The sequence below is a fragment of the Pseudozyma flocculosa genome, assembly GCF_000417875.1.
Source record: "Pseudozyma flocculosa PF-1 unplaced genomic scaffold scaffold00007, whole genome shotgun sequence".
Classification (NCBI taxonomy): Eukaryota; Fungi; Basidiomycota; class Ustilaginomycetes; order Ustilaginales; family Ustilaginaceae; genus Pseudozyma; species Pseudozyma flocculosa.
In genome coordinates this window covers 492,070-513,283 of record NW_006920875.1, presented here as the reverse complement: position 1 = coordinate 513,283, position 21,214 = coordinate 492,070, and the positions used below count along the sequence as shown (strand labels likewise).

Here is a 21,214-nt window from a genome sequence, read left to right as displayed (position 1 = left end):
CGTCCAAGACCCTTTCGTGGCGACCATGTCGGGAGGTGGCCTGAGCCTCGACGAGCTCAAAGACCTGCAGAAGCAGCTCTCCAAGCTCTCGTCGGGTGGCAATGCCGAAGCCGTTCTCGCCATCCTCCAGCAACTCAAGGCCGGACTGCATCCCACCGAGGACATCATCCGTCAGTCCAAGATTGGTGTGGCTGTGGGCAAGCTGCGATCGCACGCCGACAAGTCGGTCGCAGACCAGGCAAAGGCTCTCGTCAAGGACTGGAAGTCGATAGTAGACAAGCAGAGGAAGACAAAGGATGCCGCTTCGACCACAAAGAGCCCCTCGGCGGCTCCGTCTCCGTCCGCAGCCGGTGCTTCGAACAGGACCCCTGCCTCGGTAGACGGGTCCGCCAAGGCGTCACCTGTCCCTCCGGCAAAGATCGACTTTGACACGCTGGGCGACAAGGTACGCAACGCCTGCCTCAAGCTGCTTTACCAGAGCCTGGAGATCGACAGAGAGGCACAGGGGCTGGGTGAGTCGCGCTGCCCATCTGCCGCATACATGCGGGGCGCATGCATCGCGAGCATCCGTCCGGGCATCGACTAAACTTTGGACGCGACCCTCTGTCCTCCCTCTTCCCTTCACACCTACTGGGGACTCGACCCTTGCTCACGGCGTCGGACTGTCCGCAGACCCGTCTTCCCTCTTTCAAGTCGCCGTATCGATCGAGCGAGCTATCCTCGAGAACCAGGGCAAGGGTTCCGTCACCCAAGAGTACCGCAGCAAGGTGCGAAGCCTGAGCCTGAACCTCAAGGACAAGAACAACCCGCAGTTGCGGGCCCGTGTCGCGAACGGGGAAATTGCACCGGACAGGCTCGTCACAATGACCAACGAGGTACGTTGGGCCTGTCTAGTGCGCACGTGCCGCAATGCCCATGCGGTCCATCCCGTGCCGACATCCTAACAACTCCCGGCACTTGCGTTTGACACGGCGGAGCAGGATCTGGCGTCTGACAAGAGGCGGCAGGAGATCGAGGAGCTGCAGATGCAGAACCTCTTCAAAGCCAAGGGCGCCGCCGCGCAAGAGGCCGAGACGGATGCGTTCCAATGCGGAAGGTGCAAGCAGAGAAAGACGAGGTACTACCAGATGCAGGTACGTCCGCAGCGCCTTCACGCTCATCGGTCTTTGCCCTACCTCGCGATTGCACCACGACGATGCCAGGCCCCTGACACCCTCGACAATGTGGCTCTGCTGTCACACGCCGCCGATCTCCCGGTCCCACACCACAGACGAGAAGCGCAGACGAGCCCATGTACGTGAACCCCGCTTCCCACCTTACTGCCCGCAGATCTTGTCGCTTGGCTCGGGCTGACAGCCGGTTCCGTGCCCCCTGCCCTGCATCGGCCTTCCTATCAGGACCACCTTCGTCACCTGTGTCCACTGCAACCACAAGTGGAAGTTCTGCTAAGGGCGGCCCCTTCTCACGACACGCCACCGTCACCGACAACGTCCGACCAGCGGCCTTTCGGCCCATTGACTGGCGACACTGCGAGGCCTGCCGAGAGGCGTCCGACCTCGCGTACCTCTTCATCAGCAGAGACAACTTTCAGTCGACGTCCTCCGCAGCCTCATGTACTCTAGATGCCCGCGACCACCCTGTAAAACCATCGCCAGACCCTCGTCCTGGACTCCAACGGTCCGCTGTGACCGCTCCCTCCTCGAATGCTGCTCTTTGATCGGTGCGAGGGCCGGCTTTAACGGTACTTCAAATTGAAACACATCAAGCTCAAACGACTGGCCTCGGAGCAGAGCGCCGAATGCAGGCATCTCTGACAGAAGGGGATCTCTGCCACGAATCAAGGTCAGTCACTATCGTTGTGTTGCGATTCCCACCATGGAGGGGAGGATCAGCGAGGTGTTGAGCATGAGCAAAAGTGGTGGGATGGGAGCGATGCAGACAGACGTCGCCACACAAACGAGTGCGAGGTCAGAGTAGAGACAGGAGCAAGTTTGCAGAGGGCAGCATTGTGCAGGCCGTCGAGGTCACGACCACTAGAGCTTGTTCTGTCGCCGGACTTCCTTGAAACGCTTGGTGACCGACTCGTCGAGCTTCTTGGCCATCTCGCGCATGTTTCGACGAAGAATCTTGCCGCTGGCTGTCTTTGGGATCGTATCGAGGCTAGCAGCGGGCGGAAGAAGTGGCAGCGCAAGGGGGAAAGAACGTCAGCAAAAGTGAGAGATGGGCGCGGTGCGCCGAAGACGGACGCCGATTGCCCACTTACACGACGACGCCGCCGAGGTGCTTGTACTTGACCTTTTCCTTCTTGACGAACTCGACGACTTGCCTGACCACGTCGTCCTCCTTGACCTCGCCGCGCTGCAACTTTTGCCGCACTTCTTCCTTCCATACCACAAACGCTAGAGGGCACTCGCCGTTATCTTCGTCCGTGACGCCGACGACGCCGACGTCGGCGACGCTCTCCTGGTTGAGGATGCATCCCTCGAGCTCGGCAGGCGCGACCTGGAAGCCTTTGACCTTGATGAGCTCCTTGAGACGGTCGACGATCGTAACATCGCCCTGGCGATTGATGACGACCTCGTCGCCCGTGCGGATCCAACCGTCAGGCAAGAACATCTCGGCCGTCGCCTTTGCGTTGTTCGAGTAGCCCAAGGTGTTTTGCGGTCCACGGATCCACAACTCGCCTGGCGTATCGAATCCGCAGTCTTTTCCCTGTGCGTCGACGACCCTGGCCTCGGTATTGGAGATGAGGCGGCCAGCGCTGCCCAGCACCGCATCCATGCCCGGCGGATGCATCGTCGTCACAGTGCAAGTCTCGCTCATGCCTAACGGGGCCACAATGTGGATCGCAGAATGGCCATGATCGAGGCAGTGACGCGAGGACGGGATCAGCGATGGATTCGCGCAGGGACAGGAGGCTTGAATTGTAAACGGAGTCGACTCACCGTACCCTTGTCCCCAGTCGATTCCCGGCAGCGCGCGCATGAACTGTCGGCTGAGGTCGTCGGAGAGGGGTGCTGCTCCGACCATGACAAAGTGACAGACCTTTCGGAGTTGTTCGATGTATGGGGGCACGCTGGGGTCCTTGCAAAGCAGGACTATCTGGGGTGGCACGAGCCACCAGATCGAGATGCCGTACTTGACAATGGTCTTGACCATGGCCTCGATGCCGCGGAAGCGAGGGATGATGACATTGGTGACGCCGGCGTAGAACATGGTGTGGACACCCACGATGAGGCCGTAGATGTGGAATTGGGGCAGCACGCCGAGGGCGATGTCGGTGCCCGGCCGGAAGCGGCCCTGGTCCTCGCCGAGGCGACTCGAGATTTGGTTGAAGGCGCACAGCTGGAGGACGTTTGCGATGGGCGCCGAATGCTGGATGGCGACGCTGCGAGGGTGGCCGAAAGAGGGCATTTTGAGGGATCAGGCAACGTCAGCCTTGCCAAGAACACGGCGGTGCGGCCGCCGCCACGGGGTTGTTTCGGGCACTCACCCTTTGGGTAGACCGGTGGTGCCGCTGCTGAAAGAGAGAAGGGCGAGCTTAGATTTTGACTCGCCGGGCTGGAAGCGGCGACGTTCGAGGCACGCTGGTCCCTGACGCTGGAGGATCTCTCTTCCTTCTTCGACCAGGCCGGCGACGGTCCACATCCCCTGCGTACGCTTCTGGATGCGGCCATAGTTGGCCTCCGAGTACTTGTGCACGGCCTGGGGGTCCTGAATGACAACGATGCGCTTCTTTTCTAGGCCCACCTGCTTGGCGGCCTCGAGGCCGACATCGAGGGTAGCTTGATCATGTCCGAGGAAGAGAACGGAGGCGTTTGCGGTTTGTAGCTGGTAGACCAGCTCGCTGACGCCAAAGGCTGGGTTTGCGGCGGAGACGACGCCGCCGAGGCGCTGGGAAGCCCAGAGCGCGATGGGGAATTCGACGGAGTTTGGGGTGAAGGTGGCAACACGATGATCCCAGTCGAGCTGAAAGTGCTGGCGAAGGGCGAGCGAGAGGAGATCGACGCGCTCTTTTACCTGAGCAAAGTTCCAGGACTGACCGGTTGCCTCGTCCACCAGGAGAGGGATGGAAGATTCGCGCACATCTGCTCTCTGCGGGGGAAAGTGTTCGAAGAGGAAGGTGTAGATGTCGGTGTCGGGAAACGCATTGACCGGCTGGGCGGCAGAGGTGTGGATCATGGTGAGGTTCGGGCAGGCGCTGAGTCGATCCAGGGGTTGAAGGATGGTCTGTTGGGATCGAAGGTGGGCGAAGCCGGTGATGAGGACGCGAGCGGGAACGAGGGCGATTCGAGGTGGCGATGGTGATGGAGATGTCCAGGGGAGTGGGAGATGGTCGCTGTACAAGCTGACGGCTACAAAGCTAAGATGGGGATGGTGGTTGTGCGGGAGGTCTCGTGGGTGCCGCCCAGCCAGGCTGTGAGCGACGGCCGACGTAATGCGCAATTACGCGCGACCACGAAAAGTGCGGGGAAGGGCGTGTGGGGTACAAAATCCTGCCGACCCCAGCGGAAGGCTGCCGCTCCGGCGGGCACCTATGGCCGGCCTGGCCCTGCTGCCATTCTGACATCGCGGGTTTACGTGTGGTGGGTAGATACACCAAGACTCTCTCGACAGCGCCCGCCATGGATCGTGACACACGCAGCAAACACGCCAAGCCAAACGCGGCTGGTTTAACCGTCCTCTAGAGGCGCCGATGGCCGGCCCTCGCGGGGGAGCCCGTCCATCCATCATAGGATTCTCCCCAAGCGACAGCACTCGACTCGCTCCGAGTAAAGTGATCAGAACCCCTCTCAATGGAGACCTTGGCTAGTGCAAGCACGCACAGACCAGTAATCTACAAGACACAGGATAATAATTGCGCTGGACGCGGCTTTGTTTACCAGCCAAGGCGCGTCCGTGCTGGCCGACCGCTGTCTGTGCCATTCAAGATTGCCGGGCCGGAAGCTGTCGGCATCGCCGGCCGAATCGACGACCTGGGAGTACTGTACGGAACTGAGGTCATGCTGCTTGCCTGGTTGTCATTCGTCTTTGCTGGGCGGCGAGCAGATTCACTGTAGTCAAACCAGGATTCCGAGCCTCGCATGAGGCCGTTCGAGATTATATCGCCTGCTGAAGTCTTTGCGCACCTGCCACAGTTGCAGGACGCTCATCTCGCGACGCACCCCATGCACAAGCTGGAGTCATGACCGTAGATGAGGCTGTCTGTCGGCAAGTCATCGCGATGGACTTCAGCTGCCATCGCCCGGGTTGGCCTACGGCACCTGTACAGCGGTCCCGCTGCCATCTCTGGCTCCGGGACCGCCCGGCACTGGCCCTCGATCGAAACGTTCTGACGTCGATTTAGAGGCCTCAGTCGGTGGTGCATGCGGCGGAAGGGTCGGCCTTGCATGGGAAGGCAGGAAAAAGGCCGAGCTCTGGAGATGGGTGGGCAGATCAGAGCCTTAGGACGCATCGACACCTACACTACCTACCTCAGCCTCGCTGGCATGCATCGGCCTATGCACCTGGGATGGGTGCATCCAATACCGCGTTGACGCCCCGGATTCAGAAGCCGAACTCCTGCCCAGTACGTCAAGGCGTGACGCTGGCCTCATCATCGAGTCTGTACTCAAGCTCGAGCTTCACCGACGACGGCGTTGCATACGAGTATGAGCAAGGAGGCAAGTCGCTTTTTGCGAAGGGTGGTGACGGTCGACGCCTAGAGATTCTAGGCACCACTTCATCCTGCTGTGTCCTGCAATACCTGAACGCAGTGTGACCACAAGTCATGTGCTCCGGTACTTGTGACCGACGATGGGCGCAATATAACGAGAATATATCAAAAAAACATTGGAGAGAGAATGAGGGCCAAGACACACCATGGAAACATTGTAAGCGCAGAGGTGAAGTGATGACCTCAGGGGGGAAACCTATGTTGCAGACGGAACGGTGACTTCTTTGCTCCACGAGATTTGCTGCGCCCTCCGCCCTGTCGAAGCGGTCGAGAGGGGCGTCGGCGGCCAGGAGAGGAGCATCAGGTCGTCCTTCGCGCCGCGCTGCCAAACAGACCCCTGCTGTGCAAGCGGAGAAATGCGCATTCTAGTCATGAGTACTCGAAAAGCGCCCGGCAGGCCGTATCAGTGTAGCGTGGTCCTATAGTAGTAGTACATACATACACCTACAAGACCAGCTTTGTCACCCCCGAGCCATGATTGGCGCGGGCAGCCGAGTCACGATGGTTGTGGCATGACCTGATCTCGAGCAGCTGTCCAACTCGGTACCTACCCTCGGTTCTTCTGTACCTCGCAGGTCCGGAGGGCCAGGCGTGGCCGCTTTTTTTTTCCCGCCTTCGAAGCGTCGACGTCCCAGCATCAGCGACGCTCTCACATGTCTACTTGAGCGCGGCTGCCTGCTGCTCTTTGATCTTCGGCGCGTCGAGATCCTCGAGACGAGAGCACAGCCTCGCTCTCAGGGCTGCGGCGTCGGAGAGCTCCGGGGCAAGTCGGATCTTCATCATATCCTGGCATCTGATCTGCAATGGCAGCTTACCGTGTGCACATCTGCAATTGCGCGGCACCGGCCGACAGAGACTCTTTCTGCTGTTGGACCACGCATATGGCGGCCAAATCGGAGGCCGACCGGCCATGTCCATGCGCGGCCGGGCCGCTGCCAAAGAAATCGTGAGCGCTTTGCGACACTCCGGTAGCAAACCAAGTTACGGTATGGTTGCCCGGCGGCAGAACCGCTCGCCACCGGCGATGTCGACGGGCAGCGTTTGTTCGGCTTCATGGCCGATGATGCGGCCTGTCGAGACCACGGGGCGCTGCCGGTATTCACTCGTATCGCTTGGAGTCCACTCTTCCGTCTGCCCTGATCCGGCTCGGAACGCTCGTCATCCCCGAGTCCACGACGGGACAATCGACAAGCGAGGCGAGACGAGGCCAGCACGTTGCCCGTCTGGATCCGAATCTCAGCCCGGCGCTTGCTTTGCTTGTAACCGACCAGAGCGGCGAGCAGTGAGATCTCGCATCGAGACAACCGAGACCGAAGGCCGCGAAGTAAGTAGATATACCTACTACTCAATCAGATATAGCTGGACTACTGAAGAACATAGGCATGCCAGCATGCTGTGGTGCTCTTTCGGCCAAGCCGTCGCTCGCCCTGCATGCATACCGTCGCGCTGGAAGGGCGCCGGCGGCGTCGACGCCTGTCGATGACTGCTCGCCCAAGAAGAGCATCTCGCCCCTGTCAGGTGCGTGCAACGTTGCCAGGCAGGCCTAATCTAGCCGTGAGGCGTTCCTTGAAGCGGGCAGGTCGGGTCAAGCGACGCGATCGAAGCTCCTGCTCGCCTGCTCCAATGCCGATCATTCGCCAACCACGTTTCCGCTGCTATCCTAGCCAAGGTGGCGCGTACCGTATGTACAGTGTAGTGTGGCGGCGATACCCCTTGAGCGTGTCAGCTAGAGCCCGCCAGGGCACCGCATCGCTGACATCTCCAAGCGCCGAGAGAGTTGATGTCGAGAACATGCTGGATGCAGAGGCGGCCAGGTCGCCGCCTGCCAGTAGTAAGGCCCAACACCGCAGACCTAGGGCGGGATCGCGAGCGTGTCCGCTGCGCTCCCGGTACGGATCATAATTGGCCAGCCAGATCCCGTTTTCGACGCTCCGCACGACCCCACTCCGGCCTAGATGTGTACATACATGGCTGGCGCCGGAGCCTGGCCAGCTCGGGATGGCGGTCGAGGACCGCGGGTCGCGTTTCGGCAGCGGTGGTCGGCGGTGTCGGGAAGCCTCGCCTCAGCTGAACAGACGTACGTACGGGCTGGCGCGGGCGCGCACCCGACCGACCGGCGGTCGTTCCAGCGACCAGCGTCAGGTCATCGAAGAAGCCGAGATAGATGGGCGTAAGCAAGCAAGCAAGCAAGCAAGCAAGCAAGCAAGCAAGCTAAGACGTGCTGCGTCGCGTGTGGTTTTTTTTTCCCATGCAATGCAGCTGTTAGCACAAAATCGAGCAAATGAACCGGTGCCTTCGGTATCATGGCATGGGCCGAAGAGGGGATGAGGGGTCGTCCGCTGGTCTCCCCAAAGAGCGTCAGCTTAGTAACTTTGGCCGTAAGAATTTCAAAATCAGCCTGGCTGGACCCGCGGCTCCCTGCAACTCCTACGCCCGATCTTCCCGATCCGGCCCGCCGTTGTCCGAAGGGGTTGGAGTCGGCCGCCACACTGCGGTCTGCTCGAGGGGTGCCTGGTGTAAGCGACCGTACGTTCCACGTCGCAACGTAGGAAGAGCAAGGCTGTGGGAGAACGGTGGTCTCTCTGATGGCAGAGTGGAAGCAGGTGTCGAAAGCGACGCTGGTCAACCTTCGAGCGGGCGCGCTGGGCGAGCTGCTTAGGTCTCGGTGTCGGAGGGAGGCTAGGCTAGGAGCGCCTCGGCGCTTGGGACCCGAGACAGGCAGCGCTGCGCCCGCCCATTATACATATGCATGCTGGTTGCTGACGTCGCCACGCAGGCTGCTTTACGCGGCGCCGTACGGTTCGAGTGCAGCATGCGTGCATGCGCTCAGGTTCCCATGGCCCACGAGGCCCGCATCAGCCTGCCTGCCGCTAGGTTTAGCGTGCAGCGGCGGGTACTTTTTCTCTCTCCTGCCGCTCTCTTTCCCCACCAAGGCCAGTCTCTGAGACTCTCCGGCCAGGCAAGTGAGGACGCTGTCGTGCCCGCGACCTCGACTCCTGTCTATCCTGTGTAGGTGCCGGATAGCGGACCCAGAGTACTGTGCTGTGATCATCCCAGGGTGAGAACAGTCCGATCGAACCTACCTGTGGGCTGTCTATGGTCCCTTTGGCCGCGCGCCGGAAGGTCGAGAAGCAACGCGACACCGGCCCGCGAACGGAGAATCGCGGCGGAAACCCTTACTACTGTATGTAGAGTCGAAGAGGGGTTCGGCGCGGGCGCGACGGTGTATGTGAACAGGGCGGAACTTGGGGCTGTCCTCTGTAGCGACGAAGCGCCCGGGCATGGGCCTATTTTTACCGCCTGCTCCGTCCCCTCTGGAGTGGACGACCAGCTCGACGAAGACGGACAGACGTATGGATCGATCGAGCGACCCACCGCTGCCCCTTCCCTCGAACCGACCTGGCCACCGAGGCCGGCGCCGAAGTGAGGCATCTGCGCCACCGGGCTGTGACTCGGTGCCACTCGGGACTGAAGCGGCTCTCACCGTCTCTGCGCCGAGCGAGTCGGACTCTGCACCATCGCCACGTCTGGCACCTGTGTGTGCCACGGACGAAAGCGGAGGCCGGGCGAAGCTGGAGTCGGTAGGTAGGTATGTACGTAGGGCGAGGAGGGAAGCGAGCGGATGCACTCGTTTTGCCGCCGCCGGGCTTGGTGGAAACGGGGCGCTGCCCCGGCGTTTGGGGTGCGTAGCCTGACGCAGCAGCCACCAGGGATGGAGGAATCAAGCTCCGAACAGACGCCGAGGCTACGCTGACGCGCGCGAAGCTTGCCTGCGTGCCCGGCTGGCCTGTGTGGCAGCGGCGCCTGGGGCGGAGTCCGATGGCTGCCCCGGTTTGGCTCTGGGCGTGACCTGGCCTGTAGCTGGCTAAGTACTGTGTGTACTTAGCTCCAGGCGGGGCGGACGCGCGGGTTGGCAGGCCCGAGTGGGGCGGGCGAGGTTGTCGACTCTGCAACCTCGCTTGCAAGGGAGCTAAGAGAGTCGCGGCCAGCGACCACCGCCGGCCGCTCGTCAGGGCAGCGAAGGCCCGACGAACGTCAAAATATGTAGAGTGGCCTCCCGCCTCTTGTGCTGGGGGAGGGCCGGCTGTCTGCGCCATGGGACGCCGCCACAAGAGGAAGCAGGCGACAAGAGGCCCCACCCACGCACGGAGGGCGAGGACAAAGGCGGGGCGGGGCGGGCGAGCTGGCAGCCAGACCTGGCAGGGCGCGCCTGCCTGTCATGGAAAGCGCCCGCTGGGCGCAGGCAGGCAGGCAGGCAGGCAGGCAGGCAGGCAGGCAGGCAGGCAGTAGGCTTGGCCGCGCTCCGCCGCTTTGGCACCTCAACCTTGCTTGCTTGAGCTGCCTGAGCTGGTGGTGGGCCTTCCGCATTCGCTGCCGCTGCGACCGGGGCACGACTCCCCCGCCTAGAGCCCCCAGGCGGCCTATTAACCACCGAATCACCTCTGGCTCCCTTCGGCCATCCGAACGTCGCTTCCTTCCCTCCTCCTTCCTGCATCCTCCCTGCCTCCTTGACCTTCCCCGTCTCTGGTCACTCCTCCCCACCCTTTGGCCGCCTCGATCCCAATCGCTGCCGCATACCATCCGACAATTTCAACCTCGGCATTGTTCCCGTCCTGGTCAGAAGCATCCCTGGCCACCAACGCACGACCATCCCTCAACCGCCACTCGACGGCACCCACACAAAGCCTCGCCAGGTCCCCACAGAAGCACTCATCGGCTCGCATCCGCGCCTGCAGACCCCCGACGGTGGCGACGACGACCACGATTGCCTGCGACTGCCGAAGCGATCCCGACCAGACCTTGTTGAAAGCAAGCCGCGCGCCCAGCCAGCCAGCCAGCCAGCCAGCCAGCCAGACAGCCAGCCAGCTCGTGTCGGCTCTCATACCCATCAATCGCGAACCAGCAGAGGACCTTCCCGGCTCTAGAACTCTTCTGCAACGTCGATTGATCGCCACCGCGCCCATACACAGAACCGCAGGACGCTGCAGATCTTCCGACGCACGGGCGAGCTTCATTTTGAGGTTCATTCCTGCGCTTCAGATCTTTGCGCCGACCCACGCTGCGCCTCAGTCACGCACTCCACCGCGTCGAAAGCACGCTCGCCTCACTGAAGTTCAGAAGAGGAGCGCACCCCACCTTTTCGGCTTCCTCGGCCTCGCCTTCCTTCTTGGTCCCTCTGAACGGAAACGCTTCACCTCCACGACCAACCCTAACCGCGTGCGTAGAGCCGCCGGTACCTCTCGTCCTAAAGCATGAGCACAAAGTGAGTTGCCGTTGTGTGGATCCAGCGCGCCCTTCTATTTGGTCGGATCGTAGGGCCCTCGGGCCCGAGGTGGGCGACATTTTGGGCTTCCACGATCCCTGGACTACTGGCAAGCTCACCACATGCTTTCATTTCCTCACGACCCTTGACGCCACGATCGCAGCGCATACATGGAGCCTGGCAACTACTCCTCGCACTACGGCAGCGGCGGCGGCCTCTCTGACCGTCCCGCACCGCTCTTCCAGGCGGATGCCCATGAGCCCCGAGCCCCACGACCCTTTGACCCTCAGCCCAACAGCGACCCCTACGCTGCCCCGCCGGGCGCCCCTGGCCATCCACTGGCGGGCCCGCTCGACGAGCCTCACTCACCCCTTTCGAGTAAGTCGTGATCTTCGTCTGTTCAACCTCACGACTGCGGGCGATGTACGCAGGCGCAGGCGCACTTTGACTGATCGTCAGCTTTACCCCTCGTCCCGCCCGCCTCGTGACGATCAGGCTACCGCGGTAGTTTTTCGCACCAGCCGCCCATTGGCCTTCCCCACCACCGGCAGGACTCAATCTCTTCGCCGCACGATGTGTCGGGAGGATGGGCGCCCAGCTCGCCCGGACTCGCTTCGAGCCGGCACGCATCCATCTACTCGTTGAATGGCCAGTTTGACCAGGTCGGTCTGACTTCGGGCAGCATCGATGGCAGCTCGAGCAGCGGCCATCTCTACGAGACTTCGCCACCCCTGCCTCCTCAGGTCCGCTACGCTCAGGCACAGGCCGCAGACAGTCGGCGCTTCTCGCTCGACGAACGCTCTATCCGTGCCCAGCCGGGCATGGGAAAGCCCGGCATGATCTCTGCCGAGTACCAGGCCCCCAACTCTGGCCGCCAGTGGCCGTGGGGCGCCGCTGCCCAGCCAGGCGCCGCCGCTGGCGGGCTCCACGGTCGTCACGCCTCGGTCTCGGCCGCAGCGCCGCCTCAGTCGTACGACTACGCGCGGATGTCCTACAGCGCCGTCCCTGGAGCCACTCCCAATGGCGGCGGCCCGATCCCTCCCTCTCCATACGGCTATGACTCGATGTCGGCCATGTCGCCAACGCGCTACCGCTCGATGAGCAGCAGCGCCGCCAGCGGCCGCTCGTACGGACCGTCCTACGGCGCTCCAGGCACCGCTGCACACGCCGCCGCGGCCATGGGCTATGGCATGACGCCGCACCTCGGCTCTGGCATGATGATGGAGGGCGAGATCCCCGGCGGGCCGGGTCCCGCCAGGCGCGCCAAGTTCAAGCGCAGCAGAACCGGTTGCTTGGTCTGCCGCAAGCGCAAGGTCAAGTGCAGCCAGGATGGCACGCCGTGCAAGCAATGCCGCATCGGCAAGCGTGACTGCCACTATGACGAGAATCCGCAGAAGAAGAAGGGAAAGAAGGACAAATCGACAGCCGCCGCTGCGACGGCGACGGGCAGCGCCGCCACGACGGCACTCTCGACTGACGTTTCGACCGACAGCAAGCTCTCGTCCACCAACGGCTCTGCCGCTTCGATCCATCACCCGCATCTGTCGTCGCAGGATTCGGGCTACTATGCGCCTCCGCCAAACCTCGACCATCGGGGCAGCCTCGACGTCGGTGCCGGCGGCAGCGGAGGCGGACCCAACGGCCACTCGGCGGCGGGAGTGACGTTCTCGATGCCCTTCTCTTCTCATCCGCACTCGACTTCCGGATCGACGGCGCATAGCAGCAGCAGCAACGGCGGAGGCCCGGGCGATGGAACATGGTCTAACCCGACCCCGTTCAGCACCGGCCTGTCTGCGCCTGGTCCGCATGGCGAAGCGCCCCCTCCACCGGGCGACTACGGCTGGGCTCCCAAGCACGAGGCAAATGGCGCACCGGCGGTCCACGGCTATGGCGCCGATGGCGATCGGGGCAGCACGGCCGGTGATGCCTACTGGAGCCAGCACCCGACGGCGTACGGACACCGCGCGGCCGACCTCGAGCACGCCGAGACGTAATACGCCCCCATCCGCGCGCGCGTCGCTCGCCATTCCAACCCCGTCTTCGCCCCGCCGCGTTTCCCCGACGCCAAATCAGCCATGGCCTGTACTTGTATCCAATCCCGCCCCCATCCGACCAGACTTGGACTTAATTCTCCTCGCGTCGCCTTTTCGTCTCTAACCCAACTGTGTACGTGTAGATAACCCCTCCGCCCGGCCCTGGACTCGCAGCGCAATTTGCGTCGAGTATCGCGCCGAGTCGTGTCGTTTCGTAGCGTATCGCTTCGTGTCTCGTCGGTAGCCGCGGAAGACGCCCCAAAGTGTCAGGCCGTGACGCCTCATCGCCCCCCGGCGCCGAGGAGGTCACGTTGCGGCCTCCCTTCTTCCTGCACCCCTCTGTTTCCCTCCCTTCGAAGATCGGTCCCCCTCTCGTACCCCGGTTGTATTGCGCGCCCGCTTCCTCGTTTCTTCACCCTCCCGATCTGATCTCGGTTCTCGAATGCCTTTTCGGAATCCCCTTGTCGTCGACTCGATTGGAGCTGCACATGCTGGCCGAGTGAGGCGACATCGCACCGTCGTTTATACTGCCGATCTCCGAGCTGCTGTGTGCGCGCGTCGGACGCTAGTGGGACGACGTAACGAAGCTGGATGCAGGGCGCTGGCGGGGAACGATCGCGTGGAGTCGTCGGGCCAAAACCGTCGTCGCAGCGGCTCAGAACAGCCTCCTCCTCTTGCCAAGCCCGGGCATTGCACCGTCTCGGCCGGGCGGAAAGTAGCCGGGACGCTCTCGCTGGCTCCGATACCTCCTGTGCGCCTCAAGGAGGTGGATAGGCTTGAGAGGTCCTTGCTGGCGGCGCTCCTGCTGGACCCGCCTGGCCGCTTCGACGATTTCGCCCACAAAGATCTTAGCCACTCCTGCCGCGACCATGGCGACGTGAGCATTGACGGACTGGGAGAGGACGTGGTTGACCAGCTTCCGCACGGACGCTTTGTTGAGAGCGCCGCGTCGCGAAGCCATGTGCCGATCCAGCTGCTCTGGCGTCATGACCATGGAGAGCAAGCTGTCGACGGGCATCGCAGGAGGAACACGAGGGGCGTCAATGGGTCAGCATAGCGGCCACAGCCAGTCTGCGCGCAGCTGCTTGACGCTGGACGCTTCACTTACCCCATGTTCTTCTGCTGAGCGGCATAGATCCGCTCCTGGTCCTCGTAATCGCCCGCCCGCAGCTCGTCGTCGCCATCCATCTCAGCATCGGCCTCTGCCTCGTCTTCGACATCGTCCTCATCGGCGCCACCCGCCCTATCACCGCCTCGCTTGGACTGGACCGCGGGCACCATTTCGTCGTCTTCGTCGTCGCCAGCACCTGGCCCGACGCCTACGCCGCCCGGTCGCACTGAGTCGCGGACTGACAGCGCCGGCGTGGCCGAGTCGCGATCGCGCGTCCCTGCTCGCCCTGGACCGAGTGACGACATGCGCGACGCCGAGCGAGCTCCCTTCTTCCCGCCACCACCCGCCCCTGCGCCGGCACTCGCGCCCTTCTTCGGTGCGGCAGAGGACGCTTTGGTGGAACGCGCCGGCGACGATCCTGCGAGGTCCGACAGCTTCGATGGCCCGCCGGCCGAGGCCCAAGGCCCCACGGCAGGTTCCGCGGCTGGCACAGCGACACTCTGCGACGTCGACGACGCGGTGGCCGCTGACGCTCCCGCTGAGCCGCCGTCGGCGACGGACGCTTTCTCTGCCGCCTTCTTCTTGCTTTTCTTTGGTTTTGGCGGCGGCGCCGTGGCGTCGGCCAAAGGGCTTGTAGCGGGTGCATCGGCGGCGGTGCCGTCTCTGTCCTTGTCTTTGGCCTTCGCTTTGCTCTTCTTGGGCTTCGGCTTCGAGGCCTCCACCGTGCTCAGCTGTGTGGGAGTCTCCGTCGTGATCATGCCTGGATCCATTGTCGTTGACCCCGCCGCCGCCGTGGACCCAGGTCCCCCCGTTGCCTCTGCAACATCCTTTGCCTTCCCCTTTGATGCCTTTGGCTTGGCGGGCTTCTTTTCCTTTTCAGCGCCGTCCTTCTCCTTTTTGGGAGCCTTTGGCTTTGAAGATTTCTTTGTCGCCGCTTTCGGCTTGACTCCGGCTGATTCGAACCCCGGTTGCGGCTGTCGAGACGGTCCGGCTTGCTGCTGCTGCTGCTGCTGCTGCTGCTGCTGCGGCAGCGAGTTGCCGTGCTCGTCGAAGCCGAGGCTGGCTTGCAGGCTGGCAAACTCGGCGGCAAAGTCAGGCATGTGGCCGGCCTGCTGCGGAGCATGCTCGTGCTGCATCTGGAGCTGGTGCTGGTAGTGCGGGTACAGGTGGGGAGCTGGTGGCTGCTGGGATGGCACGACGTAGGGGTTGTTGCCGTAGTTTGGGATGGGAATCGATGTGGCGGGGGGGCCAAGGTACATTTCCGGACTCATGTCTGGAAGGCCATGGAGGGGGTCAAAGGATGCGTCGAGCTGAGCCTGGCCGGTGGTTGCGTCGCCGAGGTCAAAGGGGATCTCGAAGAACGAGGCGGGGAGGATGCCTGCGCTGCTGGTGGCTGGGTCATTATGGTGCGGGAAGGGTGCTGGCTGATGTTGTTGTTGTTGTTGTTGTTGTTGTTGATGTTGCTGCTGTTGTTGCTGCTGCGCAAAGGCAGAGAAAAAGTCGTCATGGGCCGCCTGCTGTGGCTGTCCGTTGTGGGATTGCGTAGGCGGCTGGGCATTCTGCATCCATGTGCCGCCTTGCTGTGGCTCAAAGTGAGCGGGCGGTTGTGACATGACGAGCGGTTGCTGCGAAGGGCGAGCGGCAGAAGACACACTACTGGGGAGCGAGGGAAGTGGATGAGGGGAGCAAACAAGGCAGCGGGCAACCTGGCTCGAGCTAGATAGATGCGCCGTTGGGCAACGACGGATGAGGCTTCGGATCCGCTAGGGGTCAAAGTGGAGGGGAGGTGGGCGAGACCAAGTCGCAGCCTTCCAGACCGCCCCCAGGTAGAGAGAGGTACGATTCGAGCGGGAGGTGGTGGGCAAGCAGGCCGGTCAGAAGTACGTCTTTAGTCTTGGTAGTGCTAGAGGAGAGGAGAGGAGGTGGCGGTGGCGGCGATTGTTGTGGTTGGTGGTGGGCCGGCAAACGGGACTGGCCGCGACGCAGATAGAGCGCCATCTGCGCCCGCCCGATTGGAGAGTGGACGAGGCGCGATCGGATCGCGCTTTCGCCAGGATGCCGGTGGCTTCGGCCGTTTGCCGTGGGCGCCCACACGGAAGCACGCCGAAGGCCCGCGGCGGGCGCCGGTTTTCTTCGCCTGCGACGGCCTGGCCTGGCCTGGCCTGGCCTGGCCTGGCCTGGTTTTTCGCCCTCTGCCAGCTGCCCTGCCCTGCCCTGCCCTGCCCTGCCTTGCCCAACCTTGCCCTGCCCTGCCCTGCCCTGCCTTGCCTCAAGGCTGCCAGGCCAACCCGCACCTTGGCGCGAAGAATACTGGCAATGATGGCCTGCTGGTCGCCGACGGTACCCACGTTTGCCTGCCTGGCTGCCGCGGACCCACCCCCAAGTCGACCGTCGCCCTCGACCCCCGTTTACTTCCTGTCTTGCCGTCCACCACCATCACAACGCCACCAACCCTCACCGCAATCCCTGTCGTCAGCATGGTCCTCTCTCACCCCAACATTCGCGATGGCTGGTTCCACGAGAGTGAGTACAGTACACGCCGCCCCAGGCCAACACACCTGGCGTCCCCCGGTCCCACCGCCCTCGCTGACTGCCGCTTCAGCTTTCCACCATTTCTGTGCGCCCGTCAGCCAACAGCCAGTGGCCCGGACAGGCCATGAGCCTGCAGGTCCAGCGCATCCTTCACACCGAGCGCAGCAAGTTCCAGGACGTCCTCGTCTTCGAGTCCACCACCTACGGCAATGTACTCGTCCTCGACGGCGTCATCCAGTGCACCGAGCGCGACGAGTTCTCCTACCAGGAGATGATTGCCCACCTCCCCCTCGCCTCCCACCCCAACCCCGAGCGCGTCCTCGTCATCGGCGGCGGTGACGGCGGCGTCCTCCGCGAGGTCGTCAAGCACGACTCGGTCAAGGAGGCCGTCCTTTGCGACATCGACGAGGCCGTCCCGCGCGTATCGTCCCAGTACCTCCCCAACATGGCCGCCGGCCTCACCCACCCCAAGTCCAAGGTCATCATCGGCGACGGCTTCGCCTTCCTCCAGGACCCCAAGAACCACGCCGCTTTTGACGTCATCATCACCGACTCGTCCGACCCCGTCGGCCCCGCCGAGGCTCTTTTCCAGCAGCCCTACTTTGCCCTCCTCAAGCAGGCCCTCAAGCCTGGCGGACACATCTCGACCCAGGCCGAGTGCCTCTGGATCCACCTCGGCCTCATCGGCGAGCTCCGCAGGTCCACAAAGGAGCTCTTCCCCGTCGCAGACTACGCCTTTACCACCATCCCCACCTACCCCTCGGGCCAGATTGGCTTCGTCGTCTGCTCCCTCGACGCCCAGCGCAACGTCCGCGAGCCCGTTCGCGAGGTGCCCGGCTGCCGCTACTACAACTCGCAGGTCCACCGCGCCGCATTCGTCGTGCCCGAGTTTGCCCGCAAGGTCATCGAGGACGGCGCGCCCGCCCCCGGCCGCGTCATTGCCACCGGCGACGGCGCCGTCGCCAACCAGAAGCCCCGCCAGCCCAAGAAAGTGCTCCTGCTCGGCTCCGGTTACGTCGCCCGCCCCTTTGCCGAGTACATCACCCGCTACCAGGAGTACAGCCTGACGGTGGCCTCGGTCAAGGCCGAGCACGCCCAGAAGCTGTGCGACGGCCTCTACAATGCACAGGGCGTCTCGGTTGACGTCAACGACGCCGCGGCCCTGTCGAACCTGATCAAGGGCCACGACGTTGTCGTCTCGCTGATCCCCTACACGTACCACGCCGCCGTCATCCGCGCCGCGTGCGAGCACAAAGTTGACGTCGTCACCACCTCGTACGTCTCGGACGCCATCCGCGAGCTTGAGCCGCTGATCCAAAAGGCCGGCATCACGGTCATGAACGAGATTGGCCTCGACCCGGGCATTGACCACCTCTACGCCGTTAAGGCCATCGACGACGTTCACGCCGCCGGCGGCAAGGTCAAGTCGTTCCTCTCCTACTGCGGTGGCCTCCCCGCACCCGAGGCGGCCGACAACCCGCTGGGCTACAAGTTCTCGTGGTCGTCGCGCGGCGTGCTGCTGGCGCTGCGCAACACGGCCAAGTTCTACCGCGACGGCCAGCAGCTCACCGTCGGCGGCCAGGAGCTCATGGCCGCCGCCCAGAGCTTCTACATCTCGCCCGCTTTCGCCTTTGTGGCCTACCCCAACCGCGACTCGACCCCCTTCCGCGAGTGGTACCGCATTCCCGAAGCCGAGACCGTCATCCGCGGCACGCTGCGCTACCAGGGCTTCCCCGAGTTCATCCTCGCCCTCGTCAAGCTCGGCTTCCTCGACGAGGAGGCCAAGCCGTTCCTTGCCTACGGCTCCAAGGCGTCGTGGGCCGACGTGACGGCGGCCATGCTCGGCGCCAAGTCCAACGATGAGAAGACCCTCATCGAGGCGGTGCGCGCACGCTGCCAGTTTGCCTCGGCCGCCCAGGAGGAGACCATTGTCCGCGGCCTCAGGTGGCTCGACCTCTTCTCGACTACCGCGCCCGTCACCGTCCGCGGCACCGCCGCGCAGGAGAAGGCGGCCGAGGCGGGCAACCCGCTCGACTCGCTCTGCGCCACCCTCGAGCACAAGTGCGCCTACGCGCCCGGCGAGCGCGACATGGTCATGCTGCAGCACAAGTTTGAGATCGAGACGGCCCAGGGCGAGGCCAAGACGCTCACCTCGACGCTCCTCGACTACGGCATCCCGCACGGCACCTCGAGCATGGCAAAGCTCGTCGGCGTCCCCTGCGCCATCGCCACCAAGCTCGTCCTCGAGCGCCACCCGGCCCTCTCCAAGGTCGGCATCCTCGCACCTTATTCCCAGGACATCTGCGACCCCATCCGCCTCGAGCTCGAGAAGGAAGGCATCGTCCTCGAGGAGAGGTACGTCTGAGGAGCCGACCGTGGGCGCGCGCGCTACGATGGCCGCCGAGCAAGGAAGGGGAGTCGAGACGACCTAGTTTAGAGGAAGGACGATAGAGCTCTGGCGTCGGCGATGTAGACCGACCACCTTGCGCCGTTCCGTAGCCGACTCTATCAAGAAAAGAAAAACAGACTCGTTGAGCTATTCGTCATTCGCGTCCCGTCCTTTATGCGAGCAATTTGACCCGGACCGCCCCGCTCCTCGACGCCCACTTCGCCCGGACCCTGACATATCTACGGACCTTCCGCTTCGTCCGCTCGTCGACTCGGGTAGCTGCGGCGGCGGGTGGTGGTGGTGTGGAATCGGCCTTGACTCTGGCCACGACGTCGGCCTTTTGTCCGCGCGAGTATAGGCCGACCTCTTTTGCCTCTTCGACGCTGGCCCGGTCGACGACGACGAACCTGACGCCGCTCTGGAAGGAAATGTAAAACGGGTCGAGGAGGATCTCGTCGAGGATGCGCCTCAGTCCGCGCGCGCCCGTGTTGCCCTCCTTTGCCCTCCGCGCCACGGCGCGCACGGCGGCGGGCGTGACGATGAGCTCGACGTTGAACGAGGCGAAAAGCCGCGTGTACTGCTTGAGCAGCGCGTTTTTGGGTTTCTGCAGGATGGCCACCAGGTCATCGAGCGAGAGCGGCGCGAGGGTCGTGAGCAGCGGCAGACGGCCGATGAACTCCGGTATCAGACCGTACGCTTCCAGGTCGCTCGGTTCCAGCTGTGCCAGCAGCGCCGTTGAAGAGGGCGCGGCGGCGACAGCGGCGGCGCCCGACTTGCCCAGTCGTCGCTGGATCACGTCTTCGATGCCGACAAACGCCCCGCTCAGCACGAACAGGACGTTTTGCGTTGAGATCGAAACTGTCGGCGAGGCGCCGCCGGCGCCCGCCGTCATTGCGCCCCCGGACGTCGCGGACGACGATGAGACATGCTGCTGCTGGTGCTGCTGCTCTTGAGCGTACCATCCGGCCGCATCACTTCCGCCGCTCATCGATGTTTGCTGCTGCTGTTGCTGCGACGACGGAGGCGTCGGAGCGGGAACCGAGACCGTACAGCCTTCCAGCAGCCGAAGCAGCGCCTGCTGGACCCCCTCGCCGCCGACGTCCCGACCGCCGCCGCCCGCGGGCGATGCGCGTTTTGCCAGCTTGTCCTGATGGGGTCGTGCAAAGATGAAAGGTGGCAGCGAGTTGAGGCAAGGTGAGCACATCGCATCGTTGGGCGAGGATTGCAGGAGCGCTCTGCTGCGAATGTACTCACCACCTCGTCCAGGCAGACGATGCCCCTCTGGGCACGCTCTACGTCACCGTTGGCTGCCACGAGGAGGCGCGAGACGATGCTCTCGACGTCCTCGCCTACGTAGCCGGCCATGGTGAGGGGTGTGGCGTCGACGTGGATAAAGGGCACCGAGAGCGACTCGGCGAGCGTGCGGAGGAGGAGCGTCTTGCCGGAACCGGATGGTCCGAGGAGGAGAATGTTGGACTTGTCGTAGTAGCTGAGCGAGCCCGGTCTGGTGTTGAGCAGTGGTGTAGAGGCGGTATGCTGCGTTGCAGGCGACGTTGCATCGGCGGTATTGGAAGCTGGGGCCATGCGTTGAGCGGAAGACGTCGGCGAGGAGCGTGGAAACGCCAGCCGGGTCAGCTCGTCCGCCCCGTCCTCTTTGGCCCGTTGGTCATCTTGCGGCTTCTGCTCGGCCTGGTTACTCTGCTGCTCGTTATGCAGCGTGTTGAGCCGCTCCTGGTGCTCGCGGAGCCTGAGGGAGTGATCCCAGCGCCTTAGCTTTTCGTTTTCCTCGACGCGGAGGTAGTGGTTCCACACGCCGACGGCGAGGACCTTTTTGGCCCTCTGCTGGCCGATGACGTATGCGTCGAGGTGGGAGACAAGGGTGCGCGGGTTGGCCTGGTATGCGGTGGCGCTTGCTGAAAGCGACGAGACTGGGGAGTGCGGAGGTGTGGTGAAGCCGGCTGGGTGGCGGTGTGAGCGGACAGGGCGTGGTGTCGAGGTGGCTAATGTGCGGCAGGGATGGAGCAAGTGGGCAGGGGGTTGTAGGAGGGTGTTGGACGAGCAAGAGGGTGGGAGGAGGAATCGCATGGTGCGGGCGGTGGCCTGGGTGGCATCCCGATTGCGAGGTGAGAAGAGCAAGAGCAAGAGCAGGCGGTGAGTGATGGTGGTTGGG

General features: G+C 63.4%; 6 protein-coding genes across 6 annotated transcripts; 3 read left to right on the top strand and 3 right to left on the bottom strand.

Moving 5' to 3' along the window:
- Positions 1–25: 25 nt before the first annotated feature.
- Positions 26–1,449, top strand: PFL1_02585 (uncharacterized protein; the record flags this gene model as incomplete). Its single annotated transcript, XM_007880101.1, has 5 exons — positions 26–512; positions 673–875; positions 981–1,133; positions 1,271–1,293; positions 1,398–1,449. 5 exons carry the CDS (start codon positions 26–28, stop codon positions 1,447–1,449), a joined length of 918 nt encoding a protein of 305 aa, XP_007878292.1.
- Positions 1,450–2,033: 584 nt separating this feature from the next.
- Positions 2,034–4,182, bottom strand: PFL1_02584 (uncharacterized protein; the record flags this gene model as incomplete). Its single annotated transcript, XM_007880100.1, has 4 exons — positions 2,034–2,160; positions 2,264–2,825; positions 2,946–3,388; positions 3,494–4,182. 4 exons carry the CDS (start codon positions 4,180–4,182, stop codon positions 2,034–2,036), a joined length of 1,821 nt encoding a protein of 606 aa, XP_007878291.1.
- Positions 4,183–10,968: 6,786 nt separating this feature from the next.
- PFL1_02583 (uncharacterized protein) lies at positions 10,969–12,973 on the top strand (the record flags this gene model as incomplete). Its single annotated transcript, XM_007880099.1, has 3 exons — positions 10,969–10,979; positions 11,143–11,357; positions 11,475–12,973. 3 exons carry the CDS (start codon positions 10,969–10,971, stop codon positions 12,971–12,973), a joined length of 1,725 nt encoding a protein of 574 aa, XP_007878290.1.
- Positions 12,974–13,667: 694 nt separating this feature from the next.
- On the bottom strand, positions 13,668–15,736 carry PFL1_02582 (uncharacterized protein; the record flags this gene model as incomplete). Its single annotated transcript, XM_007880098.1, has 2 exons — positions 13,668–14,016; positions 14,121–15,736. The coding sequence occupies 2 exons, from the start codon at positions 15,734–15,736 to the stop codon at positions 13,668–13,670; spliced, it is 1,965 nt and encodes a 654-aa protein (XP_007878289.1).
- Positions 15,737–16,600: 864 nt separating this feature from the next.
- Positions 16,601–19,020, top strand: PFL1_02581 (uncharacterized protein; the record flags this gene model as incomplete). Its single annotated transcript, XM_007880097.1, has 2 exons — positions 16,601–16,646; positions 16,754–19,020. The coding sequence occupies 2 exons, from the start codon at positions 16,601–16,603 to the stop codon at positions 19,018–19,020; spliced, it is 2,313 nt and encodes a 770-aa protein (XP_007878288.1).
- A 196-nt stretch (positions 19,021–19,216) lies between these two features.
- PFL1_02580 (uncharacterized protein) lies at positions 19,217–21,129 on the bottom strand (the record flags this gene model as incomplete). The annotated part of the gene is made up of 2 exons (XM_007880096.1): positions 19,217–20,191; positions 20,299–21,129. The coding sequence occupies 2 exons, from the start codon at positions 21,127–21,129 to the stop codon at positions 19,217–19,219; spliced, it is 1,806 nt and encodes a 601-aa protein (XP_007878287.1).
- Between the last annotated feature and the right edge of the window lie 85 nt (positions 21,130–21,214).